General features: G+C 34.6%; 1 protein-coding gene across 1 annotated transcript; it reads right to left on the bottom strand.

Annotated features, from left to right (window-relative positions):
* Window positions 1-12,043: 12,043 nt before the first annotated feature.
* Window positions 12,044-13,009, bottom strand: LOC131407862 (olfactory receptor 8G1-like). The gene has a single exon (XM_058544462.1). It carries the CDS (start codon window positions 12,977-12,979, stop codon window positions 12,044-12,046), a length of 936 nt encoding a protein of 311 aa, XP_058400445.1. The 5' UTR covers window positions 12,980-13,009.
* Window positions 13,010-18,030: the final 5,021 nt, after the last annotated feature.

Below are 18,030 nucleotides of genomic sequence, written 5' to 3' on the forward strand. Positions count from 1 at the left end.
TCTCTCAGGAGTGCTGCTGGGTGAGACCAGCCCCAGAGGTGGCAGCACACAATTTTTTCAGATGCTGGAAGGTGGGGCAGATCCCCTATGTGGCTGGTAGAGAAGCAAAAGTCTGTTGAAGCTGATAAGCCCCACCGCTTGCAGACCCACACACCCCATCCACACAATCCTGCCCCATGCGCACGCCCAGCTCCACTGAAGTAGACCCACTCACCCTGATGCAGAGGCCCCACACATTCTTCCAATGCAAGCCTGCCTATCATGCACACCCTGCCCCACAAAGGCAGAGCCACACACCCCACTGCAGAGGTCCCACACACCCCACGTATACAGCCCCACAAGTTTCCTGAGGGCTTGCTCGTGAGTGGGACTACCCCTAGCCCTAGCCCTAGCCCACCTTAGGGTGGGCTGCCTGCCCTGGCTGAGCTGACATAAATCAGTGCTCTAGTGGTAGGGCAAACACCTGTGATAACAGACCAGGAGAAGAACTCCAATGGCATCTGCCAATGTCTGTGTCAGCACACCTGTGCTAGGTCAAAATAATGGCTTCTGCCAATGTTTCAGTCCCTGGGGAGTTGGTCTCAGCCACCTCTTGCCTCCCTGAGATGCACCCAGACACTTTCAAGTGATTCTCTTTTCACCAAAGGACTGTGGATCTTTCTTTCTGGTGATTTTCTATTGCTTTAAAAAATGAGTGAATCTGTATGTGGGCACTTTAAGAGCAGGCTTATCTTTATCTTATCTTTGATAGCTTTTATGGGGGTATTCCTCGGTGTTGTTAATAGCCAGCAAAGCCAGGTATTATGGCACTTGTCTCCATTGTGCTGAGTTCAAAAGACACTTATTGTGGTAAAGCTGTCCCGCTCAGATCTCCTGCTCTTCCAGGAAAAGCTTCATACTTTAAGATTGCTCGCAGCCATGAAGGACTGCAGCTAGAATGTGGCTTTTTTCCTCTCAAGAAAGGAATTTCTGCCTCTTCCAGCTCAGTCAGCAGTGTCCCTTTTTGTTGGGATTCTTTTTATGCAGTCTCTGGTTCTCTAACAGGTAATTGTTCCAATGGTAGCTGTAAATTTGTTGTGTCCCCAAAAGGAGGTGAGTTCAGACTTCTCCTATGCTGCAATATTCTCAGCAATCCCCTTGTTGTTTGTATTTTTAATAAAAATAAAAACAGCTCTCCTTTAATCCTCAAGAGTTTTTATTTTATTCTTAGTATTTCTCCATAAATAATCACTACAATACAGGATCAAAAGAGGTGGCCGAGGGGGTATTTTGGAGATGTGTTATATTGGGAAATATCATGGAATATCCAAAAATTTGAATAATATACTTAATAAACTACATATAACAGCAAACCAAAGGCCTATTTCTGATATGACATCATGACATTGATGCTATTCATGAACATTTTCTACTGTACAGAATTTTTTCAGGGCAAATTTTACATCCTTGTTTCTCAGACTGTAGTTCAAGGGGTTCTGCATGGGCACAATGATGGTATAAAACACAGGGGACAATTTCCCTTGGTCCATGGAGCTCACAGATGATGCAAGTTCATGAATGCTGCAGATCCAAAGAAAACAGCAACACTGAGATATGAGAACTCCACGTGCTAAAGGCTTTGGACCTGCCCTCAGTGGAGTGAATTTGGAGGATTCTAGGGACAATAAAGATGTAGGATGCAAGGATAGTTAAATAAGGAGTCAAAATGTTCAATGCACTCAATACTAGAACCAATAATTCGTTGATGTAGATACTGGAACAGGATACCTCCAAGAGTGGAAAGAGATCACAGAAATAACAGTAAATATTAGTAAATATTGACTTCCTAAAATTATTAATATTTTCCATGGTCTCCAAATAAAGTTCAAACCAACTTCTTTGTCATTCAAACATTTATATCATCTGGCAGCAGAAGGAAATTTTTCTTTTTTATGCTCCAACAAGTCTGACATGATTTAGCTATTTCACAAAAGACCATTTGGTTGACTCTCTTTTTTGACTCATCATATTCCTTCAGACTTTCTCTCATTCTATGCCCTCTATCCTATGAAGTCTATTTAATAGTTAGGACCATTTAGTTAAAGCTTGTTAAATGAAAGCCCCACTTAATAAGAACATTTTCTGCATGTCCATGAATATGTTTCTTATGTTTACATTTACCACATACTTAATTCTGTATTAACTATTATGATTTAATTACTGGTTATTCTTCTGTACTAGATTGTAAACTCAATACAGTGCTTGACACAGTGTCTTACATACAGCAAGTCTCAATAATTATTTGTTTTAAATAAATTGTTGCAAAGAGGTTAGTGATATGTTAACAAAGGCTCAATATAAATGAAAAAAGCCCTCACATTGCCTGAATTGAAGCAGTAAAATGAAGAAGTGTTGACCATAATTTTATTCAGCACGAGAAAGGTAGATGATTGGGGAATCTTTGGTTATCAAGGTGTATGAATGCTAGAGTGAGGACATGTAGAGATAGATAAATTACTGTGTGCATCTGTAAGTGCACTGGGAAAGAGTTAGGGGAGAGGAGTCTAAACTTTTAAAAGACAACAACTAGGATTTGGACAAACCCCACTTGCTTCCTAAAACTTCAGCACTGTGTATTTTTCTCTTCCATTTCTCTGAAGGTAAATTATTATGAAGATCCTGGTGAATAGTTCCTGGTACCAATCTTGCAGGACTCCTTGGTGCTGAGGGAGTCATAGCCTAAAAGTCTCCATGGTAACAATTTTGAGTCACTGGTCCTGATCTCTGATGAAGCTGATGACCCTCTGCAAAGGCTGGTTGATATGATGTGATGATTTTATACACTGGCTATTGATGCTATGAGTCTGATTAAGAACAAATATGATAATGACCTCCCATTAAAATCTTATCCCAGAAGTATCAACTCTTGGGAAAAGAAACAATTAGAACTTCCCTTTTCCCTCTTGCTTCTCAAGTATGTAATAGCATCGCATAAGTGTGATTCACTGTTCTTTTGATTATGAATTGGAAACACGGATGTGACAGTTTTTGTTAGAACTCCAGTGAATTTCATGCCAAACTATTTAAAAGTTCAACATCTCAGGAATTTTTTAAGACATGCACTAAAGGAATTTTTTAAAACGATTTTCCACAAGGGTAAATAGAAAATCAGGGAAGATAACGTTTGTGTCTAAGATGTGAAAGTTTTTACTTTCATTGACCTCTACTAAGTGTATTTAGATATCATGATGCATCAGCTGGATATTGCCATAAACCCATGAGAAGTTTCTAACAAGACCTAACAAGGAAAGATGATGACTTTATGTTCCTCTAAAATAAAAGAGAAATGTTGAGGAACAATATAGAGATTTATGTGTTATAGAGATTATTTTAGTTTTATACAAATACTAAATTGTTTTATTTGGAAACAAAAATCGTAGTTAACATTCTCATTCAAAGTATTCGTTGGATGCTATATCATTTTTGAGATAGTAAGTACAATAAATCTTGTTAACCAAATTTATTTTTTATTGCCTTCAATACAATTGATATATAAAATTGGGTAAATTTAAGCTGTACAACATGGTGATTTGATATACTTATATATCGCAAAATGATTACCACCACAGAGTTAGCTATCACCTTCATGTCACATAAGTACCATTTTTTTTTTTGGTAGTAGAACATTTAAGATTTACTCTCTTGGAAACTTTGAAGTATATAATATAGTATTATTAGCTATAAACACTATGCTGTACATTAGAGCCCCAGAAGTTATTTATCTTATAACTGAAGTTTGTACTTTTTGACTAATATTTACCCATTTCTCCCATAATCACCTGGCAATTGCCATTTTACTCTCTGTTTCTATGAGTTCAGTTTTTTTAGATTTCACATATAAGTGAGATTATACACTATTTGTCTTTCTCTGTCTGACTTGTTTCACTTAGGCTATTGCACTCAAGGTCCATCCATTTTGAGGCAAATAGCAGGATTCCTTTTTTTCTCATGGCTTAATAGTATTTCATTGTACATATATGGATATATATGTGTGTGTGTGTATGTGTGTGTGTGTATATATATATATATATATATATATATATATATATATATACCATATCACTTATGTTGCTTCCATATCTTGGCAAATCAAAATTATTTTGTAATGCTTTAAATTATCATTAGATGTGAGAATTTAATCTTTTTTTTAAAGGTATGCTTGCAAATTGCTATGAAAAGGGCAAAAACTTCAGACAGAATAATGCATAAACCCTATGGAAAATGTTGTTTGTCAAACCTTAGGACAAGAAACATGGTACAACGTAAGACACAATAGTTGTTCTCAAGAATTTGACAATTTTGATAGAGATAATATCCACAATCATGCATTAATAGCAACAATGCCAGAAAAGACATCGTTTTTATGGTATGTGTGATGAACCAGAAGTGTGCCTGATGATAGCGTGCAGTCCTCACAATGCATGATATTAAACACTTGTGGTGGTAGATGTGTAAAACTGAAAGTCGTCTAAAATTAGGAAGGGAGAATGGATTCAAGAATTCCTTTCAGGATAGGAAGCAGCATAAATGAAGACACAGCCATAGGAAGGAACCCAGCATTGTTAAGATATTATAAGAACTACCCCACCCAGTGTGACATACAGCTTTCTAGCAGATCTTAAAAGTTATTAAAATATTAATATATTCTATTTATGCATTATACATTTTATTTTAATCACATTTTGCATTATTTTTCTTCTTAGATACAATGCTAAATTCAAACGTTAAACTCTAAAGAGAACAACATAGAGTTGTCTACGGCTAAATACAAATATTTGAAAGAGTGGAAGAAACTGCTAGTAATTCCTAATTTTCATTCTCCCTTTCTTCCTCAATAATAAATGCCCTGAATCTTAGTTTGGCACATAACTATACGGATAATCATGGTATTTCTTAGCCCCTCTCATAGCTAGGTTTGATCATATGATAAAGTCCTTACCAAAGAAAAATTGGTGGAAGTGAGATCTGTCACTTCTAGGTAGTGTTCTTCAAGTTAGAGAATAGTCCTTTCTCCTTCCATCTCTTTCTTTGTAAATGGTGGCTGGTGGTGATGAAGGGTGGATCTGGAGCTATTACATGAAACCAAAATATGGAAGCTCTGTGTTGTGGCGGTAAAAGCAACAATTTAAAAGAAACTCATGTCCCTAATGAGCCACTGTGCAGGCCCTGTATGGTGCACGTGTATATCTGTATGTGTGTGTGTGTGTGTGTGTGTGTGTGACACACAACCAACCTAACTGTAAGTAACTCAGAAGATAAAAAATGATTCTGTCTAAAGTCTACACTCGTGACATACTGATGATCCTTCAAAATGCTAATTATGTGAGAAACTGTTTTTTTAAGAAATTAATATATGCTGTATCAGGGTTAATGAAAGACAAACTCTGTATTACAGCATTATCCAAGTTCACCATAGTGCCTGTTCTTAGAAGATATTTACTCTATCATGCTGTTTTCCTTTTTTTTTGTTTGTTTATTGCAGTAACATTGGTTTATAACATTGTATAAATTTCAGGTATACATCATTATACATCTATTTCTCCATGGATTACATCATGTTCTCATGTTCACTACCCAAATGCTAATTACAATCCATCACCAAACACATATGCTAATTATCCCTTTCACCATCCTCCCCCCACCCTTCCCCTCTGGTAACAACCAATCCAATCTCTATCTCTACGTATTTGTTTGTTGTTGTTATCTACTCTTTAATGAGTGAGATCACACGGTATTTGACCTTCTCCCTCTGACTTATTTCACTTTGCATACTACCCTCAGTGTCCATCCCTGTTGTCACAAATGGCTGGATTTCATTGTTTCTTAAGGCTGAGTAGTATTCCATTGTGTACATACACCACATCTTCTTCATCCATTCGTCCTTTGATAAACACCTAGGTTGCTTCCAAGTCTTGGCGATTGTGAATAATGTGGCAATGAACACAGGTTTGCATGTATCTTTATGCATCAGTGTTTTCAGATTCTTTGGGTAAATACCCAGCGGTGGGATACCTGGATCATATGGTAGTTCTATCCTTAATTTTTTGAGGAATCTCCATACTGTTTTCCATAGTGGCTGCCCCAGTTTGCACTCCCACCAGCAGTGTATGAGAGTTCCCTTCTCTCCACATCCTCTCCAACACTTGTTGTTTCTTGTCTTGTTAATTATAGCCATTCTGACAGGCATGAGTTGATATCTCATTGTAGTTTTGATTTGCATTTTCCTGATAGTTAATGATGTTGAACATCTTTTCATGTGCCTGTTGGCCATCTGTATTGTATTGGAAGTCCTAGCCAGAGCAATCAGGCAAGAAAAATAAAGAAAAGAGATCCAAATTGGAAAAGGAGAAGTGAAACTGTCACTAGTTGCAGATGGCATGATTTTATATACAGAAAACCCTAAAGAATCCACCAAAAAACTTTTAGAAGTAATAAATGAATGCAGTAAAGTTGCAGGATACAAAACCAACATACAAAAATCCATTGCATTTCTATACACTAACAACGAAGTAGCAGAAAGAGAAATTAAGGATACAATCCCTGTTACAATTGCAACAAAAATAATAAAATACCCAAGAATAAACTTAACCAAAGAGGTGAAAGATCTGTACACTGAAAACTATAAAACATTCTTGAAAGAAACTGAAGAAGACACAAAGAAATGGAAAGATATTCCGTGCTCTTGGATTGGAAGAATTAACATAGTTAAGATGTCCATACTTCCCAAAGCAATCTATACATTCAATGCAATCCCTATCAAAGTTCCAACAACATTTTTCACAGAAATAGAACAAAGAATCCTAAAATTTATATGGGACAACAAAAGACCCCAAATAGCTAAAGGAATCGTGAGAAAAAAGAACAAAACTGGAGGTATCACACTCACTGATTTCAAAATATACTACAAAGCTATAGTAACAAAAACAGCATGGTACTGGCACAAAAACAGACACACAGATCAATGGAATAGAATCGAAAGACCAGAAATAAACCCACACATCTAAGGACAGCTAATCTTCAATAAAGGAGCCAAGAACATACATTGGAGAAAGAAAAGTCTCTTCAGCAGGTGATGTTGTGAAAACTGGATAGCCACATGCAAAAAAAATGAAAGTAGACAATTACCTTATACCAGAGACAAAAATTAACTCAAAATGGATTATAGACTTGAATGTAAGACATGAAACCATGAAACTTCTAGAAGAAAACATAGGCAGTACACTCTTGGACATCAGTCTTAGCAACATATTTTCAAGCACCATATCTGACCGGGCAAGAAAAACAACATCATACTCAACACATGAAAAAATAAAAGCTTTTTCTATAAGATCAAGAACAAGACAAGGATGCCTACTTTCACCACTTTTATTTATCATAGTATTGCAAGTCCTAGCCAGAGTAATTAGACATGAAACAGAAATAAAAGGCTCCCAATGCAGAAAGGAAGAAGTAAATTGTCACTATTTTACATAACATGATATTATATTCAGAAAACCCCAAAGACTGGACAAAAAAATTGTTAGAACTGATCAAATAATTCAGTAAAGTCACAAGATACAAAATCAATATACAAAAATCTGCTGTGTTTCTATACACTAATAATGAACTACAAGAAAGATAATTTAAGAAATTTAAGAAAATAATACTATTTAAAATTGCATCAAAAAGAATAAAATACCTAGTAAGAAATTTAACCAAGGAGGAAATCATTTCTGATTTCAAACTATATTACAAAGCTGTAGTAATCAAAACAGTATGGTATTGCCATAAAAACAGACACATAGATTAATGGAACAGAACAAAGAGCCCAGAAATAAACCCACGCGTATATGGTCAATTAATTTACGACAAAAGAGCCAGAACATACAATGAGGAAAGGACAACCTCTTCCATAAATGGTCTTGGGAAAACTGGACAGACACAGGCACAAGAAGCAAACTGGACCACTATCTAACATCATAAATGAAAATTAAATCAAAATGGATTAAAAACTTGAACATAAGACCTGAAAACATAAAACTTCTAGAACACATAGGCAGTAAGGTTTTTGACATCAGTCTTAGCGATGATTTTTTGGATTTGACACCAAAAGCAAAGGCAACCTACCAAATGGGAGAACATTTGAAAATCATAAATCCTAAAAGTAGTTAATATCCAAAATATGTAAGGAACTCATACAACTCAATAGCAAAAAAAGCCACAAATAATCTTATTAAGAAATCGCCACTGGATCTGAATTGACGTTTTTCCAAAAAAGACGTACAGGTGGCCAAGAAGTTCATAAAAAGGTCCTCAACAGTACCAGTCATCAGGAAAATGCAAATAAAAACCCAATGAGATATCACCTGACACCTGTTAGAATGGTTATCATCAAAAAGACAAGAAATGACAAGTGTTGGTAAAGATTTGGAAAAAAAAGAGAACCACTGTGCGCTCTTGGAAAAAGAAAGTTTCCCTTTATCTCTATTGATCCCCCAAGTGTTTAATATTGTCACATATCTGTGATTTATTTCTCTTGTTAGATTATGGGTTGGAAATAAGGATGTGACTGATACTGTTAGAGATCCAGAGAGTCTCATGCTCAGCCATGTAAAAATTCAAGATATCAGGAAATTCTGACATAGACTAAGAGAATTTTCTAAATTGTTTTTCATAGAGAAAGAATATAAAATTCAGGGAAAATAATTTTGTGTTATGTAATACAGCTTGATTTGTTTCCCCAAAAAAGTATGTTGAAGTCTTGTCCTTGAAATGTGTGACTGTGACCTTATTTGCAAGTTGAGTCTTTGCTGATGTATTCAAGTTAAGATGGGGTCAGTAGGAAGTGTTCTAATCCAATATGACTGGTATCCTTATAAAAAGAGGGAAATTTGGACACACAGACACAGGGAGAATAGCATGTGAAGACAGAGACAGAGATTGGAAGAATGCATCTACAAGCCAAGGAATGTCAAGGATTGCTGGCCATCACCAGCAGTGAAGAGAAAAGCATGGAACAGATTCTTCCTCAGGGCACTCAGAAGGAAACAACTTTGTTGACAGTTTGATTTCAGATTTCTAGTTTAGAGAACTGAGACAATAAATTTTGGCTGTTTAAAGCCATCCTGGTTGCGACACTTTGTTATGACAGCCTTGGAAATCTAATATGCCACGTAATCTCTGAAAGATGTTTTCTTTGACCCCTACTAACTGTATTTAAATGTTACAATATATTCAGAAAGCAGTAATGCTTGGAATATTTTATTTTGAGGACTGAATGAATCTGATAGATAATGCTATAAACCCATGAAGAATTCTTATCACTCCTAAAAGGAAAGATTATAATTATTTTTTCCTTCTCAGAATAAAAGATGTTGAGGAAAAATGGAAATATATGTGTTACTGAGCATATTTTCATTCTATATAAATGCTGAATTAGTCTGGAAATCAAAATTATAATTAAGTTTTTATTCAATATATTGAATGTTATATCATTTTAAGAAAACAATTGCACTAAATTTCTTTAAACTTACTTTGAAAAGCTTTAAATCATTATTAGATGTAGGGCTTTAATTTCTTTCTTTTAAATAGTATTTACTCATTCGGGTCAAAATTGGACTAAGGAAAAGCCAAAATTGGAGAGTAATGTTGAGGTTCTGTCGCTGGCAATGACACTTTAATTTTGGTAGCCTCTCATGAGGAGTCTGCATAGTGTTTCCCAAAATGGGTGCCATGAGAGTCAGGAAGATGCAGATTTTATACAGTCTCCACTACCATTAGATAGAACTTACCCAAGGGCAAGAACTTGTACATACATCAGGTGGACTCCTCGATTTGAGAAAGCTTCTGAATGAAACTGAAAGATCATGTTGCAGATTTGATGTGAATTACCTTTAATGTAAGCTGAGTCTCAGCTTGCACAGAACTTACAAATGTGTCTGTTGCTCAAATCAGAGGTAGTCTGAGACAATGTGACATGGGAAACCAGAGGTGTCTGGTACAATCATGAATGAATATTTGAGTGCATATGCTCTGCCCTACTGGTGCTTATAGTCCATTAAAGTGAGAGAAATAAAAAGAATAAGCATTTAAAGTATTATCTAATTACCACAGTACTCTAGGCTAAGAAGAAAAAGAGTCAGTTTCTCTGAGGGAAAGTAAAGGGTCGACATGAAAAGTAATTTATGGAATTTCAAAGATACATTTTCTGAGGAAATAACTTCAAGTCCTTATAGACTTTAAGGGGTTATTTTTCTAAATCATGTTCTGGTAAATATTTCACTGATTACTCTGAGGTTCACTGGTAATAGTAAATAAGCCAATAGGCTGGTTTAGCTTAGAGAAATTATTTAACTCAATTTAAAGTGGAAGAAATGGATTGACAGTAGGGTCTTCCTAGGCTCAGATTAATAGAATCCATAATTGATTGAGATCTGCTCAGACAAGGAGGCCCAACATCTTGGATACATGACACAGTTGTCTACCTCTCAGAGGACAGTACTATACAGTTATGGCCCATTCACCTACCTTCCTCCTGCTAAAGACCTGAACAAACCACAGTTCGGAAAACTAGAAGTCTGTAAATAAGATATATACAGTAGGCTGCATAAACGCCAGAATCTGACCAAAGCAACTTAACCAGCCTCACCCAAAAAAGGAAGAAGAAATTATTCCTTCTGGTTGCAGCAATATAGGTTATTGTATTTAACTCTATAGTGCTCTCTCTCTTTTCTCAATTTTATTGAACTATATTTTACAATAATAAATTCACTTAATGTCTACATAGTAATGAATTTTCTCATGCCTGCATTGGTGAATTTATTTTCTGCCCTGGGTATGGGGAATCGTGGTTGTCTAGACTGGGTGGTTTGGGTTCAGCATATCACTCTAATACCAGATTGGCTATGTTTACCCATCAGACATGAAATACACATTATTTTTTAACCCCCTGATGAAGTATACTTGAAAATGAAAAAAAGATAAGACTTGCTTCGTAGATCTTGGTTGTTGACAGAATTTAATGACTTAAGAAATCAGACATTCACAAATTATAACAACTGTGCTAGAGTTTGACAAAGAAGGATCTCAGGACTAATGCTTTTAAATTCTTGTCTAGAAATAAGTCAGGATGTCACTAATTATCTTGCAGATCTTTGAAGAACTCTCCAAATACAAACTCAATTGATTTGAACAACAATAAAAAGCAGATTTAGCTAATTGATTAATGGGTGAAAATAGTATGAGATACATATAGTTTTCCTAAAACTATTTTACAAGAAATAATTAACAGGAAAATTATCAAGGACTTTCTAATTGGCAGGAACTGTACTACATCCTGGAGATGTAACAGTGAAATATATGCATAAGGGGTACCTGCATGGAGATTACAGTCCAGTGCAAATCTGGACAATAAGCAGGCAAGTAAAAACTAGAGCAATAAACAACAAAGCAGGGAGTCTATTGGATTGAGCACTATCATAGCAAATGGATGAGTCCCTAACTCAGATGTTAAGTTCTGATTAGAATTCTGAAGTAAAGGATAGAAGAAATAAGCCACGTAGATGAGGTATAAGGGGAGGCAGGACAGGAAAGAGTGCATCAGGCTAGAGATATGCAAAAAACTGAAGATTATAGCCATTGTATTGCTATGATTTATGTTTTTTCTTAACTGGATGGAAGAAAGGAGGTAGGTAATCACTGGTGAAGATGGTATTTTCATCATGGTTGAGGATTGTGTTTTTATTAATTGTACGGAAGAAAAGGGGAGGAAGTGATGGTGATGGCATTACTGGGTCTACGTATCCAGATCATTCTTATTATTTCTTCTAATTTGGTTCTTAACAATATTTATGAGAGAAAACTCCAGAGAGAAATAGCATCAGAAAGACCATGGATATAAGAAATAACGTCGAATCCCACCAAATGAGGAAAAATGTTGACAGATAGACTAAAATGAAACATATCAATTCATACAATGTAATAGCCAATGGTTCAGATCTAATAAATCATCCTTATTTATTTCAATTCACAAGAATATTCTTTTCTCTAGCATTTTCTTCAGGGCAATATTGACATCCTTATTCCTCAGGCTGTAGATCAGGGGGTTCAGCATGGGTACAACAATAGTATAAAACACAGAGGACACTTTTCCTTCGTTCATGAAGGTGACTGATGATGGCTGCAAGTACGTGAGTGCTAAAGAACCAAAAAAGACCACAACAGCCAACATGTGGGAGCTGCAAGTGCTGAAAGCTTTGGACCTGCCCTCAGTGGAGCGAATGCGGAGGATGCTGGCAATGATGAAGATGTAGGAGCTAAGAATGGTCAAGCTGGGGACAAAGATATTAATTACAGTAAAGATTAGAATCAGCAGTTCGTTGACATGTGTACTCGAGCAAGAAAGCTTTAGGAGGGGAAGGATATCACAGAAATAATGGTTGATCAAGTCAAATTTGCAGAAAGGAATCCTAAACATGCAGCCTGTATGAGCAAATGCACAAATCAGGCCTATAATATACACTCCTAAAATTAGAGAGAAACAGGCCTGATGAGACATGATGACATTATAAAGCAAGGGGCTACAGATGGCAACATAACGATCATATGCCATTGCAGCTAACATGTAACACTCTGAGATAGCAAACACAAGGAAGAAATAGAGCTGAGTCATGCATTCAGGGTAGGAGATGATGTTCTTCTCTGTCACAAAGTTCACCAGCATTTTGGGGGTAATGACCGTGGAATGGCAGAGATCAATGAAGGACAAGCTGCTGAGGAAATAGTACATGGGGGTGTGCAGGGGAGAGCTGAGCCCAATCAGTGTGATCATGCCCAGGTTCCCCACCACTGTGACCACATAGATTCCCAGGAAGAGGAGGAAGAGGGGCAGCTGGAGTTCTGGCTGTTCTGTTAGCCCAGCGAGGATGAACTCTGTCACTGTGGAATGATTTCCTGCTGCCATTTTCCTCTGGGGAGTTTCTGAAGGGGAGAGAAAAAGGCACATATTTTGGAGACATTTCTTTTTTATTTTCCATTTGATAAGTGGTACCTCATATAGAAAATTAATTGTTTAGGTGTTCTATTGGTTTCTATATAATAATATTAACTCTGGATAAAGTTACCTAACTAATATTTATCTTAATTAAATATTTGTATACCTTATTATCAAATGTAATAAATTATATCATATAAAATTACCTCAGCTATAATGATGATCATTTCACATTTTTTCAGGGGCAACTCCCTATTTTGAACACTTCAATTATTTTTAAGCCAATTTTGTGTAAACTGAGGTTCACTTAAAAATTTAGAGGAACCATTGCAAATGAGAGAAGCCGGCTGAGCAACACCATGGAGAGAGCAAATTCTGTTTATGTGCAGTATCCTTTATTACTCAGAAAGTAATTTCTGCCAGGGGTGAGAGGAGACACATTATTGCTAGGCCTTTGGAATGTTTTTAATGAAAATCAGAAAATTTGGGTTTCTATGTAAAATCTTCAGATTTTTAATATTATTTATGAATATTTTTGAAATTTTTGAGTATTTTAATGTTATTATTGAAATAAAACACTACAAACAACATTCACTGTGCAGATTTGCCAGCTGAAGCGACCCATCCTTAGCCAGTTTGTGAACCCTGGAACAAATATTCTGCCTTTGCTTGAGGGAAGACTATGAGAAGTGGCTGAGTAGGCCTTAAAGTCCAAGCCCCTGCGTTCATACACTGACCCATCATTGACTAGTTAATAACCTTGGACAAGTAAAATAACCCCATTATCAATCAGCAGAAGTTAGCACTCTGAAAATGATAGTAATGATTGCTGCTGTTTTTGTTACTTACAACATGCTACCAATTGGAAAATAAGGGATAATTACACACTTCAAAATACAACAGCAATTATAATGTTTAAATCTTTCCCTTGGTCTCTTTTATCTTTCGTTAACTAAAAGGGTATGAAAAACATTCATAAAATTCAGGGATACAGAATGATATATGTGGTCCTATATTCTCTTAATCATATACAGATTTTTTTATCATTACATGCATCAAAGTAAAATTACAAATGAATTCCACATGAATTAAAATAAAAAAGAAGATAAAGAAAATCTAAAATGTTCTACTTCACAACTAAACAAAAATGAACTTGAATCTTAAATCTAAGTATAAAGGCTAAACTATTAAACTTCTGGAGAAAACACTAAAGAAAATCTTCAGAACATTGGAGCAGTCTAAGATTTCTTAGGACACACACACTAACTATACAATAGTGATAAATGCAATTTTATCCAAATTAAAAACTGTTTTTCAAAAGGCACCGTTAGAAAATTAAAAGTAAGCCACAGACAATACATAAATCCAACTATGGATTTTTATCCAAAATTATAAATAATATCAACAAGACAATAATATGAAGACAATCAAGCAAATTAAAAAATAAGAAAACTAATGAACAGATATATCACAGAAGAAGATAAAGGAATAGTTAATAAGGATTGTTATTTAATGGGAAATGATAACTACAAAACTACAATGACAAACCACTACACACCTATATTTAAATGACAAAAAAAAGAAAAAAGAAAGGAGCAAACAAAAACTTACAATACCAATGTTTTGAGAGTTCATGGAGCAACTGAAGCCTTCTTACGTGACTGGTGAGAAACAGAATAAAATTTCCCAACCATTTTGGAAAACTGGCAATTTCTTAGAAAGTCAATCATACACTTAAATGTAACCTAACAGTTTTATTCCTCAGTACTTTCCCAAGAGAAATGAAGACGTATGTCTACACAATGACATGTACAGAAATGTGCATGGAAGCTTTGTTACGAACAACCAAAAACTGTAAATAACCCAAATATTCAACCAGTTAATAGATAAATTAATTCTGTCACATACAAAGAGTGGAATACTACTCATCAATAAAAAGTAATAAATCACAAATACATCAACAACACGGAATAATCTTGAAAACTCATGCTGAGTAAAAGGAGCCAGACATTAAAGAGTACACATTGTACAATTCCATTTATATGAAGTTATAGAAAAGAAGAATTAATGTATGGTGATGGAAATGTGGTCAGTGGCTGACTGCAGTGGGACATGGGAGAATGACTGGGAATGGAGATAGAGAAATGTTTAGGATGATAAAAGCATGTCATAGCATTATTGAGATGTTGGTTTCACCAGTTCACAGTGGATGCATTTATCAAGACTCATTTAATTGAACTTTATTCTCAGAGTGAATGCATTCCTTCTTGATGCAATCTTGATAAAATTTTATCTTGGTATAATTGATAAAATATTAATATAACAAAATATATAATAAAATAAATTAATAATTAATATTAATTTTGAAACAGAAAATCTAATAACAGAATCAGCAAGGATAAAGAAGATCTGAATAAGATTCATAATCTCATGGCATGCAGCAACTAAATAACACATATTCTTCTTAAGGGCACATAGAACCTTTACAGAATTATTTATTTGCTGGTTCATAACACAAGCTATAATACCTTTCCAGATGTTTTCACTGGTCTTCACATTTAAGAAAGTAATAACATCAATGTTACAGGTTTTCTCCTAAAATACAGAAAAAGAAGCAACATCCAATAGTAAAATAAAATAAAATAACCTCTTAGGAAACTCAGAATAGATAGTAAGTTCTTAAAGCTGTTTGAAAAGCACGCATAGTATACAACAAACTTAGTAGTGAAACATGGAAAACTTTGCTCTGGTCACGGGAAGGAGACAAAGATGTTTGCTTGCTATCTTCATTCCTATTCATCATTACACTAAAGATGCTAGCAAATTCACTAAGGCAAGAAAAGTAAATACATTTAATGAGGATCTGAAAGGAAGAAATAAAACTGTTATTATAGATACGTACTCAATTATCAATACATAATTGAGTAGGTAAAAAAAATCAAAGAAATATAGATAAAAATCTTAGAAATTAATGAGTATATTAAAGAAAAATTCTAGATGTAAAGTTAAATATTTGAAAATAATTTACAAGATCCTATTTGATTTTAGAATGTGAAAATATGTTGCATAAATCAGAAATAAACTTTTTTTCTCATTTTGTATATGGTTTCTGTGTTTGTGTTTGTTTGCACATGTTTGTATGTGACTAGATTTAAATTGCTAATATTTTTTCCTTAATTATAAGAGAGATTGACCCATATGTTTTCTTTTCTCTGATGTTTTTGTTGGAATTTTGTTTCAAAACGTGCTGGCCTCATAAGAGATTTAGAAAATGTTCCCTCTCTTTCTATCACTAGAATAATTTGAATAAAAGTTACCTTAAATGTTCAGAAGTATTCACCAGTGAGATTATCTATAACTGTGGTTTTCTTTGTGTTACAGTTTTCAGTAAGAGAATGAATTTCTTTAATAACAATCAATTATTCAGATTTTTGTCTTTCCTTTCAATTCTCCATAATTGAAATTTCAAGGCATTCATCCATTTTGAAAATTATCAGATGGCTTTTATAATCTTCTCTTTTTACTTTTTTTTTATATTTATAGACTATGCAGTGCTATTTCTTTACTCTTAAAGTTAATTTGTGATTCTTCTCTCCTTTTTTTTGATTACTCATGATAGAAGTTTGTCATTTCAATAATAAAATTGATAATATACTTTGGCTATGTTGATTTTATGAATTTTATGTTCATTTTCTGTTTAAATTATTTATAATAACTTACTTATTGTATTCTACCTATATATCTATCTATATCTATGTATATTTGATATGGTTTCCTCTTTTTCCTTAAATTCTTGAATTGGAAGATTAAATCATCTATCTTCAATCATCCTTCTTTTCTAATATGTACAAATAAGGTATAAATTTCCCTCCAGTTACTACTTTGGCTGCATCTCACAATTTTAATATGTTAAATGGCACTATCATTCAGTTAAAATATTTTATGAATATTATTTGATTTATTGTGTCCTATGGAATATTTAGAAGTCTATTATTAACTTTCCAGAAAATTGAGATTATTAAAAGGCTCTCTTTTTTAAAATGTCTGTCTTTTAATTTCATTTTGGTCAATAAACATACTCTGAATTTTTTTTGTGTGTGTGTGAGGCACATTGGCCCTGAGCTAACAGCTATTGCCAATCTTCCTCTTTTTGTTTGAAGAAGATTGGCCTCGAGCTAACATCTGTGCCAGTCTTTCCTCTATTTTGTCTCTGGGTTGCCTCAACAGCATGGCTTAATGAGTGGTGTATGTTGGCTTCTGGGATCCAAACCCGAAAACCCCAGGCCGCTGAAGCAGGGCATGCCAAACTTAACGACTATGCCACCTGACTGGCCCTGATTTTTTTAATTTTTTGAAATTTGTTGAAGTTTTGTTTATCATATGATATTTTGTCAGTTTTTGTAAATATTCCAACTGCACTTGAGAAGATGCTCTCTATCCTTGCAGAGTTGTATGGTCTATATATTTCTTTTCTTAACTTTTTTTGGGCTATAATTGGTATATAATATTATAATAGTTTCAGTGTATGCATAATGATTCAATATTTGTATATATTGTGAAATGCTCACAACAATAAGTCTAGTTAACATCCATCACCACAATAGTTACAAAATTGTTTTTCTTGTGATGAGAACTTTAAAGATTTATTCTCTTACCAGCTTTCAAATACACGGTGCAGTATTATTAAATGTAGTCACCATGCTCTACATTACACCTCCACGACTTATTTATTTTATGACTGGAAGTTTATATCTTTCGACTACCTTTATCCATTTCACCCACCTCCTACCCCTCCTCTGGCAAACACAAATTTCGTCTCTGTATCTAAGAGTTCTTCTTTGTTGTTGTTGTTGTAGATTCCACATATAAGTGCAATCATATGGTATTTGTCTTTCCCCATCTCACTTACTTCAGTTAGCATAATGCCTTCATGATGATATATATTTCAATAAGTTCAATCCATTAATTATGTTGCTGTTCATCTTTTATACACATAGTGATTTTTTTGTCCTACTGTTTTA

The sequence above is a fragment of the Diceros bicornis genome, chromosome 7 (genome assembly GCF_020826845.1).
Source record: "Diceros bicornis minor isolate mBicDic1 chromosome 7, mDicBic1.mat.cur, whole genome shotgun sequence".
In the NCBI taxonomy this organism is placed as follows: Eukaryota; Metazoa; Chordata; class Mammalia; order Perissodactyla; family Rhinocerotidae; genus Diceros; species Diceros bicornis.

Excerpts from the sequence above, each read along its gene's own strand:
- LOC131407862 (XM_058544462.1), bottom strand. The coding sequence starts at position 12,979 with ATGGCAGCAGGAAATCATTCCACAGTGACAGAGTTCATCCTCGCTGGG.